The sequence below is a fragment of the Ziziphus jujuba genome, chromosome 3 (genome assembly GCF_031755915.1).
Source record: "Ziziphus jujuba cultivar Dongzao chromosome 3, ASM3175591v1".
Classification (NCBI taxonomy): Eukaryota; Viridiplantae; Streptophyta; class Magnoliopsida; order Rosales; family Rhamnaceae; genus Ziziphus; species Ziziphus jujuba.
Window position 1 is genome coordinate 28510871 of NC_083381.1, and position 15244 is coordinate 28526114.

General features: G+C 35.7%; 1 protein-coding gene across 1 annotated transcript; it reads left to right on the forward strand.

Moving 5' to 3' along the window:
- The first annotated feature begins 1634 nt into the window (after positions 1–1634).
- Positions 1635–4391, forward strand: LOC107423429 (calcium-transporting ATPase 12, plasma membrane-type-like). Its single transcript, XM_048476961.2, has one exon. The coding sequence runs from the start codon at positions 1635–1637 to the stop codon at positions 4389–4391; it is 2757 nt and encodes a 918-aa protein (XP_048332918.2).
- Positions 4392–15244: the final 10853 nt, after the last annotated feature.

Sequence of the window (15244 nt, forward strand, 5' to 3'; positions counted from 1 at the left end):
CGGTGGCCGGTCGTTTCTATCTCTAGCTCTCTCTCTCTCTCTCTCTCCTCTCTCTCTTTCTCTCTCCTCCCCCCGTTTTGCCAAAATAAAAGCCACCGTGGGTGCCTCTCAGATGTCGACACATGGCATTTCACTGTTCACCGATTCAAAAATATTAAAATATTACGGTATTCGAAAAACTTCACATGTTCGTAACTTTTTAACCAGATGTCCAATTTAAATGTGCTGCTAGTCTATGAACTCATATCGACGAGCACTTTACAACCATACAAAAGTCAAAGCAAAATTCTACAACCATAAAAAGTCAACCCGACACCTTTTGGACAATTTGAATCTCGACTTGTTTTGCCCATAACTTTCAAACCGTAGCTCCGTTTTTGACATGCTACTAGTCTACGAACTCGTGCCAACGTATACTTCGTAACGGTACCTCAGTCGACCTAGAATTCCATCCGAGTCAAAAAGTCAACTTTTGACCCTTTCGGTCAATGGTCAATGGTCAAAGTCAATGGTCAACGGTCAATCTCGGTCAAAGTTGGAAAATTTCCTGTGTACTTCGGGACGGGGTGTTACATGTAACATACCACTTAATCGTATAATTAGTTTTCTCACTTGCTCACTCAGTTGCTGCATGCTTGTTTATTTTTAAGCAAAATGCCACTTAATCATATAATTAGTTTTTGTTTTTGAATAAAAATTGGTATAATTAGTTGAGAGAGTTTTATTCGTTTAGTTTTCCGCTTCATATGCTATATAGATCTTTTTTTTGGCAGATGTCATATAGATATTTAAAAATCAGTGTTTCTTGCACTTAATTACACATATCTTTTTTATCCTGTCCCAAAAAAAAAAACAAATCTAAAAAAAATTAATTGTCTCTTATTTCACCTATTTTTAATTAAAACAAAATCACTGCCCTTCTAAAAGTTATAAAAACTAATATCGATTAGTAACTAAAAAATATTTATTGAAAAACGAAGATAAGAGTTTTAAAATATCAATTAAAAATTTTAAATCTATATGTGGTAAAGAATGAAATTAAAGATGCAATTTACTAATTAAGGAGGAATTAATTATTATTATCAAGTTTTAAATCAATATTGAAAAGTGTTTTTTTTTTTTTTTTTTTTTTGGGAACAGAACGAAAGCATTTTATTAAGCTTGAGAATCAGAAAACGTAAGAGAAACTAGTCCTGCAGGTTGGTTTATTAGAACCCAATTTAAAGTCAGGTCACCCCTCAGGGGTCGCAAAGTGTTTCTTTGAGTTAAAAATTATTGGCTAAATAAATGACTCTTTCGGAATTAAGATAAGAAAATAGTGAGTTTACGTACGAATGATATTTGAAAAGAAAAAGAAAACAAGAAAAGAAAGAAAAGAGAGAGTAATGTCACAGTGAGTCAAGTATAATAAGACGAAGTCAATTATTTAGAAAGCATTTCTCTGAAACACTACTGCTTTTTCTTTCCCAATCTCTTTCTTAATATTATATACATAATATCTTCAAAACAAACAAGTAGTGCGGACTCCAGAACCAAAATTCATTCTTTCTCTTCCTTTTCCACCATTATTGCTTTCAAGCCAAACAAAAAAAAAAAAAAAAATGGATTCTATGTGTACCAAATACAGAAAGATCATGAAAGTTGTGAAGAAGAAGGATTTGGAACGACTTAATGAGGAGCTGAGAGGTATTGAAGGTGTAGCAACAGCTCTCGGAACCCATACGAGCACAGGGATTCCTGATGATGAAAAGAAGATCAATCAACGACGTAAAATATTCGGCTCAAACACATATAAAAAGCCACGCCCAAAAGGTTTTTTCCGTGCCGTATACCGACCTCTAGATGAATTTGCCATTTTAAGTGATTACGTGAACGTTGTTGCTGCCGTTATCCTTTTCGTTGCTGCCTACGGCATCGGTAGCTGCATGCCCTCTTCAGCTCGCAAGTCCAAAGCGATCATCAGCGGAGACGAAATCGAAGTTTTGAGAGGTGGAAAAAGCAAGAAGGTTTCGAAATCCGAAATCGTTGTGGGAGATGTGGTTTGCTTAAAGATCGGAGACGAAGTTCCAGCAGACGGCTTGTTCTTACGAGGGAATAATCCGCAATTAGAGGAGAGGGATAGTGAGATCAGTGGCCGTGCCGTACAAGTAGTTAACGAGGAGAATCCATTTCTGTTTTCTGGATCTCAAGTTGTTGACGGTTATGGTGGATGCCAGATGATGGTCACTTCAGTTGGCATGAAGGCGAAATGGTGCAAAATGATGAGGAAACCCAGTTGCGGTTCGAGTGATGAGAAAATTGACACGGTAGAAGATCAAGTATACAACCTTACTTGTTCAATACGTAACAAGGTTGGTCTGCCAATTGCCTTACTCGGTTTGATAGCCTTCCTTGCCCGATACTTCACCGGGAATACCAAAGGAAAACAGGAAATCATTAATGGTAAAATCAAGGTTGAATTTTGGGATTCATCATTGGTGGAATTTATAGCAACTGCTTTTATCACTGTGGTTGTCGTAATCCCAGAAAGCTTGCGATTAGGCATGGCTCTTACCACTTTCTATTCAAAGAAGAGATTGATGGCTGACATGGAAATGGTGAGTGACACTTCTGTCTCCCGTTGTGAGACAATGGGATCTGTCACCACCATCTGTACCAGCAAAACAGGCATTCTCACCATGAACCGGATGGAGGTCAAAGAGTTTTATCTCGGCGAGCACTCTGTTTTGGAAAAAGAGGCTTATTTGACAAATGCTTCTACTCATGTTAAAAATTTGTTGAAAGAGGGAATCGCTCTGAATACGAGTCCTAGTACTCCAACTGATAAAGCAATTCTTTCATGGGCAGTTCGTGTCTTGGATATGGATATGGAAGTGAAATGCAGGTGTCTGGTTCTTCGTCCTGATCATCGTGATGATGAGGCTGCTTTAAACATTAATTCGCAGAAGAAGAAACGAAGTGGGGTTTTGATGAAGAGGGAGGTAGACAACACAGTCCACGTTCATTGGAAAGGAGAAGCAGAGGCGATTTTAGAGATGTGTTCTAGCTACTACGACAATTCAATTTCTAGAAACCCCATAGATCTCGATGATGAACAAAAAGTTAAATTCCGACGCATCGTTCAACATATGACGGAGAGAAGCCTCCAGTGCATCGCTTTTGCACACAATCAAGTTGAACCGGTCGATGGACGTCACACACTGAAAGAAGATGGTCTGGTACTATTAGGACTGGTTGGCATCAAAGATCCATGCCGTCCAAAAATGAAAGCAGCCATGAAAGATTGCCAGAATGCTGGAGTAGATGTCAAGATGTTCACCAGCGACAACATTTCCTCAGCAGAAGACATAGCCAGAGAGTGTGGAATACTACTCGATACAGATGATCAGGAAGGAGCAGTAATAACAGGTGAGGCGTTCCGAAACTACTCTGAAGATGAAAGAATGGAAAAAGTTGACAAAATCCAAGTCATGGCGAACTCATCTGCTAATGATAAACTACTAATGGTGAAAACATTGAAGAAAAAGGATGGCATCGTTGCAGTTTCTGGGAACAACTCAAATGATGTACTTGCGCTGTTGGAAGCTGATGTAGGAATCTCCATGGGGAACAAAGCTGGCACCGATGTCGTCAAGAAAGTCTCCAATATCGTAATCTTGGATGATAATTTTGCATCAGTGGCCAGACTTCTGAAATCGAGTATATGCATTTACAACAACGCACAGAAATTCATACAGTTTCAGCTCACTCTCAATCTTGCTGCTCTTGCTATCATCTTTATTTCAGCAGCTTGTGCAGGTGAAATCCCATTGGACTTCACCGGTGTACTGTGGCTGAACTTGATTGTAAATACACTGGCTTCTCTGGCTCTTGCCACGGAGAGGCCCACCGAAGAACCCATCAAGAGGCAACCTGTTGGTAGGAAAGAGCCACTCATATCCAACATCATGTTGAGGAACCTCTTGGGTCAAGTTGTGTATCAGATTGTTGTCGTTTTGACATTACTGTTCAAGGTCAAATCGGTTTCTAAGAAGAGAAACACCTTGATCTTCAGTGCTTTCCTGCTTTGCCAAGTTTTCAATGAATTCAATGCAACAAATCTAGAGAGTATCGAAAATGTGTTTAAAGGGATACACAGGGACATAGCGTTTCTAGTTTGTACTGGAATAACCATCTCTGCTCAGGTATTGTTTATGCAATTGTATTCGCACCAAGAAGATGGTTATTTTGTGATGTTGAACTTGTGGCATTGGGGTATATGTTTCGGATTTGCCATCATTTCTTGGCCTATCGATTGGATCGTCAAGTGCATACCTGTTCCGAAGAAACCGCTTGTAAACTATCTTTCGGATACGTTTAAGGTGGTGGCTCAATTTGGTATGAAAAAATAATTGAAGACTTAGTCAAATGAATATTGTGTTTGTGTTCTCTTTGGTTTTCTGTAATGTTGTTCTTTATTTATTTCGTGATTGATATTAATGTTTGTTTGTTTGGTTGGTTTGTATTGTGGGAACAGTTCATGATTTGACACTTTGTTTTGGATGGAAAATATGTTTATATATTTTTCATTCAGTATTTGTAAGTCTGTTTTGGTAATGGAATAACGGTTAGCTTTCAACCCCACAGAGCATTGATATGGCTTCGTGGGAAAATGGTTTTTATTGGAAAATTGGTTATTTAATTAAGATTTTATATATATTTCTAGTAACCAAATAATGATAAACAAATTTGTCCCAAAAAAAAAAAACAAAAAAGACAGTGGTATAGAAAATCGATGTGAAATTTTGTCATCCAATTAAAACGTGGTGTTTATGTAAATAAATTACGATTATAAAAGTGTGTTAATAGCTTTCAAATTTCATTTACAAACATATGGTAAAAATAGAAACAATTAGTAATTAATAAAAAAAGACACTCAAATAAACTAATTAAAAAGAAATTGTTGTAAAATATAATTAACATAAAATAATAATAATAATAATAGATAAAATATTTTGTGCTATTAAGCTCCATAACTTTGCTCCCAAAAAAAAAAAAAAAAGCCACATAACTATTTGAACCTGGATTCTCTATTATGCTTATTATTTATTTATGTTTTTCGGCTGAAACTCTGCTATGTTTAATGGGTCCTTATTTATACTCTTCTTTTAATCCAAGCCTTTTAAAAAAAAATAAAAAATCATTTAATTCAATAGTGAGAATAAATAACATATATATATATATATATAGACCTGGCAATTTGGATCATGACACGGCGACACAACTCGAAAACGACACGGAATAAATGGGTTTGGGTTTATTATAAATGGGTTCGGGTCATAATCGGGTCAACCCGTTTAACACGATTATTAATCGTGTCATTTTCGGGTTGACCTGTTTAACTCGAAATTGACCCGTTACGACCCATTTATTAAACGTGTCAGTTTCAACCCGACACGATTATATACCTATTACAACCCATTTAAATTTAATTTTAAATTAATATTTTATCACTAATATAATATTTAATAACTAAAAAATTTTATAAATTAAAAATTTTATAAAAATAATTTTCTATTACTAATTTTTTAAAAACAAAAAATACATCTTTAATAAAACAAAAACATAAAAATAAAAGAAATAAAAAAAATTTCGGGTTAATAGGTTAATTTTCGGGTTAACGGGTTAATAGGTTAGTTTTCGGGTTAATAGGTCAATTTCAGGTTAACGGGTTAATAGGTCAACACGACCCGTTAAAATAATCGTGTTAAACGGGTCGTGTCGTGTTGACCTGTTTATAAACAGGTCGGGTTAGTGTTTTAGGTACCTGACATGATTAATAAATGGGTCGTGTTCGGGTTAGACATTTTTGACACGATTATTAAACGGGTTGACACGAACACGACCCACCAACCCGAATTGCCAGGTATATATATATATATATTATAATATGCATATGATCAGGAAAACTCAACTCTGTACAGTTCGTATGATTTTTTTTTTCCCTTATTTTCTTTTGTCTAAGTAGGGCAATTTATAAAAGATAGAATTCCATTAACCCAAAAAAAAAAAAAAACGAAACAGAGAGAAGCCATGGGAAATCTGGGATCAAGATTTGAAGCTTGGAAACCAATGGTCATATCCAACCCAGTGAGAAGAAGAAAAAAACGAAAAAAAAAAAAAGCCCTTTTTCATTTCAACAATAAGTTTTGATTCTTTTCTTCTATTATTTTATTTTTATTTTTTCACTTAAAACCTCAAGGTTTCCTTTCCCATGACCCAAAAACAAATCCAAGGAGGGAAGAAAAAAAAAAGAAAAGAAACTCATATACAAAAAAGTAGGTTCGCAAAACAAATGCAAACCCATCCTCTTATTAAAAAAATAATAATAATAAAAGTAAAAATAAGAAGATGCAAAACCATCAAAACTTCCAATCTTGATCCAATTGGCTTTTCTGTTTTCTTGAAAATTTATACTTTTTTTGAAATTCTATCATTTTTGATAGATTGAAGAACTTAGAACCCCCCCCCCCCCCCCCCAAAAAAAAAGGGAAAAAAAAAAGAAAAAGGAAATGGAGAAATCATATGGGTTGTGCATAAGTGAGTTTTAGTAATCATGTGCAAGTCATATGCAATTAAATGATGTATCATGTATTGATTAAGTGAATAGCATAGACAAGGAACCTAAAAATATGGCAAAGAATCCCAAATATTTCACTATTGTTCCTTTCAGTAAAGATATTTGCAACTTTAAAAAATAACTCATCATCATCAACAATTTCTAGAATGTCATTTAAAACTTGTATCACTTACACACTACAACCAAGTTATCTTTACCTTATTTATTATACCATCAAGTAAAGAATTTATTTTGTTGAGACAGCTACTCCCTACTCCAACATTTTTAGAATCTATTTTCCAAGTTTAACATAAAGAATTGTGTTATCCCATTTATTTTTAAGAAGAAGTATGTTTATTAGAGAATGGTAGAAAGGAAAAAATGGTTGGAGACTTTGGCTGGAAAATTTTCTTCTTTTTAAAAAGAAGGGTCTGCTAGGCTAGGGCGCAAAGCCAGGAGATAATACTTTGAAAATTTGAAGGGGAGTGAAGAGGTACTAAAGCCTGATCAGTCAGAACAAAAACAACAAAACGTATTAAAAAAAAAAAAAATGAAAAGCTATTACCAAACTTGGAAAATGCAAAAGCGGAGAAAAGGGAAAGATGAAAGAAAGAAACAGGGCCAATGTATAAATTTTGTGTCGGACAATGGGCCATGCTCTCACAAAATGGGTGAGATTCGTATGGACCTACTTACATGTGTAGATTCCATAAAGTTGTAAGAGTAGGGAGTTGTGCTTTCGAAACCACCAGAAATTTGTCCTTTGAAAAAGAACGAAAAGTAAGGGAATACAAAGAAGAATAGAAAAAGACATATTAAGCTTATTTAACAAGACATTGCATAGATGTTTTTATGGAAATCCTCTAACTCAAAAATCTTGTAATCCAAGTGCTATCATCGCCTAGTTCGACGGCTCAATTATAGCTGTTAAATTTTAACAGATATGCCAACTTTTACCATTCCAACTTTTTTTTATTCATTAAAAAAAATAAAAATCACGTAAGATTCACAATCCAACCATTTTATTGGAAGAAAATACCACTCATCCTAGAGGGCAATGATTTTAAAATATTTCATCTGATCAAACTCTTGTTTTCCATAATTTTCAATTTCATGGAAATCTATGCATGATAATATATATACATATATATATTTATGCGGCACAATAAATTTGTTTTTTTCTTCAAAACGTTATGACATTGATACGTTTGTTGATCCTATATTTTAAGATAATGGTATTTCTTTTCCCCTAAATAGATGTATTGAGGAATGATTTAAATTATACAGTTTTTTTTCCACAATGAAAAGGTTTATGCAATTAATTAATTTTAAAAGAGACCAAAGGTTTCATGTATAATTTTCCAAAGATTAACAGTTAAAATATCATAGTTAATCAACTAGTTTTTCTAATGTTTATTTTTATTTTTATCATTTACAACGATTTCCACCCTTCTTCATTTCAATGTCAAAAATTTATGACCTTTTAAGTATGGAAATTAATCAACTAGTTCAGATTAGTAGTTTTTGATATTTTAGAAAAGAGCGAAGTGAAATTTAAATTTTAATTACCTTTGTCCATGGATTTATCTCTAATATATCCTTGGCTTTACAGAGCTAGAGAGCTATAAATTAGTCAAATAATGAGAGGGGTATGGCTGCTGAATTCCTAAGTGAAAAGAGATGGAAAGTTTTAAAAATGAAATAAACAGTAATGCTAGAGGAGGCATGAAAGTTTTCTACCAAATTTATTTACTAAAATGGCGTGGCATAATTTTATTGGCTCATTTTCTATAAATCTTAGAGTATATATATATATATATATATTTTGTCAATCGTCAAGTACTGATGTTATGTCATATTATTTTCTAAATAAATTTTATGAAAAAAAATAAAATTGATACCTCTAGTACTATCCTAAAATAAAAGTAAGGTTCTCCAAGTCTTTTTGACTTGATGACTTTCTAATTTTTTTAAAAATGATTGCGTCCATTAATTGGTGGGAGGTTGAGGAAGTGTAGAGGATTCCATAAAAAGAAAGAAGAGTATTATTTGTTGGGGCAACGTGGCTTGGCTTGAAACTTCCAAGTTAATCCGCGGGTGTGTGCCGTATAATAAGTTTTTTTTTTTTTTAATAGTAAATAAATAAATTAAAGAAGCAGTTCGTTAATAAAGTAGCTAGGTGTTATTTATTAGCAAAAGTTATATGAATATTGAAAAATGTTTTGAGTTTTTTTTTTTTAATAACTTCTTAATTTTCTAACTTTTTTATTTTTATTTTTTATTTTTATGAAAGCGATATTACCTCATTAGGATAAAATAGGACCAATATCCTTTTTACAACAAAAGAGAGAGCCATGAAGGACCCTTTTCCCCGATAAAAGAGATTGTACTTCATTAAGCTCTTGCAACCAAAAGAGAGAGCCATGCTGGATAATCAAAGAATCAAAGTAGCTCACTTTGGACTTTAATTATCCATTCCACCATATATTGTCCTCCACACCAAGACATTCTTCCTTCCCCTTGAAGCAACAAGAAAGCCTGAACAAGTTGCATTAAATGTATCCACCTCGCATCCAAAAGCTAAAATCTAGATTGAATAAATGGCTCTTTTGGAATTAAGCTAAAAACTAAATTTAACTAGTGATTTTGAGTGCATATAAATAAATAAATGACATTTGAAAAGAGAATGGAAAGAAAAAAGAATGAAATAGATGTAACATGACAATGAGTCAAGCATAAGATGAAAAAGTTGATTTAGAATGTGAGAAAAAATTTCTCGTAAGCACTGCCATTTCTTTCCCAATCCCTTTCCGATTAAAATTATATACATAATAAATAAATGACATTTGAGTTTTAATAATCATGTGCATGTCATATACAATTAAATGATGTATCATGTATTGATTAAGTGAATAGCATAGACAAGGAACATAAAGATATGGCAAAGAATCCCAAATATTTCACTATTATTCCTTTCAGTAAAGATATTTCCAACTTTCAAAAATAACTCATCATCATCAACAATATCTAGAATCTCATTTAAAACTTGTATCACTTCCACACTACAAGCAAGTTATCTTTACTTTTATAAGTTTTACCTTATTTATTATACCATCAAGTAAAGAATTTATTTTGTTGAGACAGCTCCTCTCTACTCCAACATTTTTAGAATCTATTTTCCTCTTCTTCTTCTTTTTTCCCTCTCTATCAGAAATCCACTTGTGTTATTGGAGAATGACGTTGAAACAATTGTGTTATACCATTTATTTTTAAGAAGAAGTGTGTTTATTGGAGAATGGTAGAAATAAAAAAATGGTTGGAGACTTTGGCTGGAAAATTTACTTCTTTTTAAAAAGAAGGAGGGAGCAAAGCTTGGAGATAATACTTTGAAAATTTAAAGGGGAGTGAAGCGGTGCTAAAGCCTGATCAGTCAGAACAAAAACAACAAAATGTATAAAAAAAATTAAAAATGAAAAGCAATTACCAAACTTGGAAAATGCAAAAGCGGAGAAAAGGGAAAGAGGAGAGAAAGAAACAGGGCCAATGTATAAATTTTATGTTGGACAATGGGCCATGCTCTCTCAAATGGGTGAAATCCATATGGACCTACTTACATGTCTAGATTCCATCAACTTGTAAGTGTAGGGAGTTGTGCTTTCCGAACCACCAGAAATTTGTCCTCTGAAAAAGAACGAAAAGCAAGGGAATACAAACAAGAATAGAAAAAGACATATTAAGCTTATTTAAAAACACATTGCACAAATGTTTATATGGAAATTGTCAGGACCCATCCAAGATCCCTTATCGGAACCCTAGACAACCCTTAATTCCAGGGAAACTGTAACATGGACCATGGCGAAGTGCATGATGTCCCGAGTTCGTAGACTAGTAGCACGTCGAAAACGGAGCTACGGTTTGAAAGTTATGGGCAAAACAAGTCGAGGTGCAAACAGTCCAAAAGGTGCCGAGAGTTGACTTTTTCTTGTTGTGTAATTTTTTTTGACTTTTGTATGGTTGTAAAGTACTTGTCGATACGAGTTCATAGACTAGCGGCACGCTTAAATCGGACATCTAGTTAAAAAGTTATGGATATTTGAAGTTCGCCGGATACCGTAATATTTTATTATATCTGGCTTAAGTGCACAGTAACGCCATGTGTCATCACCTAATTGGTCCACGTGGGTGAACAGTGTCACCCACGGTGGCTTTTATTTGGCAAAAACGTCGGGGAGGAGAGAGAAAGAGAGAGAGGAGAGAGAGAGAGAAAGCCGACCGGCCGCCAGAATCGTCCAATTTTCCGGCCGACTCTTGCTACACGCGCCGGCCAGACGGGAGCGCCTTCCCATTTCCTGCCAAACCCTGAAAATTCACGACCAACGGTCGCCGGACTCGACCGGATCGAGGCGGCGAAGCTCGGCAGTGATTTTCCCCTCCACCGCCGGCCACCGCCGTTGACCCATTTCCGGCCATTTTCAGGCCACATGCGCCAGCCATGCCTCACCACCTCCTCAATTTCGGCCTATCCACCAAATTTCGAGGCCACGGGACCTCCGATGCGCCGGGATCGGAGCTTTTTTCGGCGAGGTGCTGAAATTCTTCAAACCCCGATTTCTCCACCGTCCGGCCTCCGTTTGCCTCACCGCCGGTCCCGTTGGAATCCTCTCCCCACGCGCCGCCTCCGGCGATGGTTGCCGGTGACCGCGGCGGCTCGCCGAAAGTCACTGTTCCGGCGAGTACCCAGCTGCACCGCCATTCCTTGTCTACTGATTTCGACCTCCTAAATCCAAATCCGGCATCCTTTTCCTCCAATTCGTGATGGTTTGGGAGAATTGAGGAGTCGAACCCCGAAAACTTTCCAGCGAGATTCCGGCCACCTCGGGTCCGATCTCCAGAAAGTAATACCGAATCCGTGATCCTCATCACTCAAGCTTCGATTCGGTATATTATTCGTAATTTTTAGTCGTCGTTTGTGTTCGCTCCCCGGGTACCCATTTGGGAGTTACCCGATTAAAATATTAATATATGTGGTTGGTGTACTGTGGATGTTTTAAGTGCGCATGCGAGTAGTGGAGTTGATCCTGCGGAGGATCTTAGCTGATATACGCGCTTAAGGTGAGTGACCCACCTTTAAAAATATTTTGGGGCAATTAATTATGTTTAATTCGTGTTTAATTGATATTTGAATTGTTATTTAATTATTATTTTATGGTGATTTAATTGTAATTATTATGCATGAGCAAGGTATTTTCAGTAATAAATCGTATGTGGTTTTAAATATTATTTTTGGACATAATTGGTTTAAATATTTTATGAAAATATTTGCTTAAAGTGGTGGTTTAATTTTTATAATTATGCCCATGGTATTTTATTTGTTGAACCTTGTATTACGAGAAAATTATGGTTTTATTGGTTATCGATGTTTTCGTACTGATTTGTTAAATGAAAATATGTGGGATGGTAAGTGTGAAAATTTGGTATATTTCCCACGGTAATTTTGAAAAGGACGGTACGGTTGATTTAATAATTATTTTAGACACATTCATACAGTATTGGTGTTCTGGTGTATGTATATGTGGTTAGTGCGCAAGTATTATGTCTCCCGTGAGCTGCCATTGGACCGTGGGCAGGCAAGTTTGATATTGGCCACAGCCGCCCCCCTCCTTGGCCAGGATGACGGTTTCAGCAGCGGTACTGTCGGGACGCCGAAGTGCCGTTTGCAAGTTTTTCTCTTTAATCTCCCCGCCAGTCGGTGCTCAGGACGCTGGGTATCGGAGGGCATCACCGGTATATGGTGTGGTGCGTCAAGTGTAAATTTTCAGATAAAGTTTCAAACCCCAAAGTGTTCAAAAGTTATTTATTATATTTATTTACACTCTATTTACATTGGGGTATTTATTTATTTATTGTGTATTCAATTGTTTGATCCCTTGGTTTTCGAGAAATACGAATATCGGGTTTTGTGAAAATGTTTTAAAAAGAAAACATTTCCAACGGAGTGATTAGTGAGAGTTTTGAGAGAAATTATTATTTTCAACTGTTATTATTTGCCGGTATTAATTACATTCCTTTATTTGTTATATTATTATTATTATTATTAAAGGTGTTCAGTAGCTAGGGTCGCTCACTGAGATGATTAGCATCTTACGTTTTTAAATTCCGTTCCTTTAGGTGCAAGGGGTAGTAGACGTTCTTCCGGAGCGAACCAATTCTCCGCCGCTATCGTGTTTTGAGAAGTACTTTTGTACTCGTTCATTTCAGTTGTATTATTTCTTTCTTCTTTGTTGTATTTTCTATTGAATAGCACTTCATGAAGCTCTGTATACTATTCTGGACACTTATGTTTTAATTATGCACTGGATTGCTGTTATTGTTGTGAAGTGCTGTAAATTTGTGGTATCAATTTGTAGTATTGTGGGAGGAATAAGAGGATGAATATAGAAGTGTGTTTTCAGTGCAGGTAATTTTTGGTAAGTCCTACCCTTAGGGGAAGTGCTGCCGGATTTTCCGTTGGAAGGTTCGGTGGTATTTCCCTGGGATCAGGGCTTGTCTAGGGTTCCGGGGAGGAAATCTGGATGGGTCCTGACAAAGTTTGACCAAATTTGACCAAGAGAATAATATATGGGTTCAAGTTGACTTTTTCAATAACCAATATTTTTGGTTTGACTGAGATACCATTGTGTAGATCTCGTCGATACGAGTTCACAGACTGGCGGCACGCCAAATTCTGAGTTACGGATAAAAAGTTATGGTTCTGAGAAGTTTTAAACATAAGTTTTATATCAGTGTCCAAACCAGTCCCCAATTTTTGTCTGTTAGTGATTTAGGCTCTATATAAGCCTCGGTAAGTGTGCCAAACAGGATGAAAAGCCCAAAAATACCCATTTTCTCTCCAAAACCCGAGAAAAACACTCAAGACCCACGGGCCCTAATCGACCGTTTTTACCTCCAACCGGGTTTATGCTGTTTGACCCATTTCAGGCCACCACCTTACTACATGCGCCGGCTAGAGAGGAACGGGGGACGAAGGTGAGCTCGGCCGTAAAATTTCACAGCCACCGGTTGCTGGATGCTTCCAGATCGGGCCGGAAATTTTTTCTCTACTCATTAATTATGTTTTCCGGCCAACCCAGCTCGACCCATACCTTTATCCCACTATTTACAACCCCTCTGAGTCCATTTCCGTGGTTAGATTGCCCAAAATCCCCACCATTTGAGAGATCTCTCGAGTTCAAGTTCGGCCAAACCTTTACGTCAATTTTTCGGTCACCGGACCAAGGTACGACCACTGGTGAACTTCTTGTCTCTTGGGCTTTCTGTTGACATATAATTTGTGAATTTTGGAGGTCGTGTTATAATTTTCCTATTTTTGGGGTTATTTGGTTAATTTTCGAAGAAATTGGGACTGTGTTTGGACGATTTTGGTTAAATTGGTTAGAATTGAAGTTAGATTAGTGAAATTGGATATTATTAGGACGCATCAGGTGGTTCAATTCCAAAATAATAGGCTTTGGGTAAAAATCCCCAATTTTGGGTACCGGGTCCTAAGGACACGCGGTATAATTGGACTGCCCGGTGTCCAATTTATGCAAGTTTGTAGTGCTGTAAATCATTTTAAGACATTTGGGTTATACAAGTGTCTCTGGTTTAGTTGTTTGGAGCCTGAGGAATATTTTATTATATTACAGACATTCGAGTTAAGCCTGGAGGCAATCCTGTAAAGGAGCAGGTATGAGCATCTACAGTACTGTGAGTGGTTATATCATTTTTAAATGATTTGGGTATATAGTATAGTATATATGGGGTTTAAATATTTTACGTATATATCATTTGATTGAAATGTTGTTTTATGCATATATAAATATTTGCTTTCACATATATGTGTTATCATTTTATATGACTTTTGATAATATTTTAAGTGACTTTCAATTTTAACATAAATGGACTTGTGGTATTTAAATATCTTGGTAATTAAATTGAGATTTTAAGTCATTTTGGAAACTATTTGATTTGAAAAACCAGATTGAAAATCATATAATTTTAAGCACGATCAAATATTTTATAATTTTATGTGCTTAAAATTGGTTTATGGTGAATATATTTCACTGTGGTATTTCTGGTTTTCGTATGAAATGATGTTTTGAGATTTTGAAGTATTTAATTAAGCGGTGGAAGTTTAAATGTTAAATGATGATTTATGATACAGTATCTTTTGGAAAAATATATATATAATCTTACAAGATTGTTTCATGTATACTGTATTGGTTATTTTTAAATTGATGTACCATGTAATACCAATACCTTGGATCAGTATTACATTATATTATATTATCGCGTGCTGGGTTTGCCACCTTGCCGTGAGGTTGGTTTCATCCAACCGTTATCTTTATTACCATGGACTGTGAGGTCGGGTTTATCCGACGGTTTATTATTATTGCCATGGTGCCGTGAGATTGGTATCATCCAACGGTTTATTATTGCCACGGACCGTGAGGTTGGGTACGTCCCGATGGTTATTTATTATTTCCACGACACCGTTCATATATTGAGGGTCATGAGGTGGGTGTATCCCACAGTTTGTATATTGGTACATCATATGGTACATTGTATATGTTTGTATATATTGTTGATTTACAAATATTGTGGTGA

Coding starts and splice junctions, on each gene's coding strand:
- LOC107423429 (XM_048476961.2), top strand. CDS start 1,635: ATGAAAGTTGTGAAGAAGAAGGATTTGGAACGACTTAATGAGGAGCTG.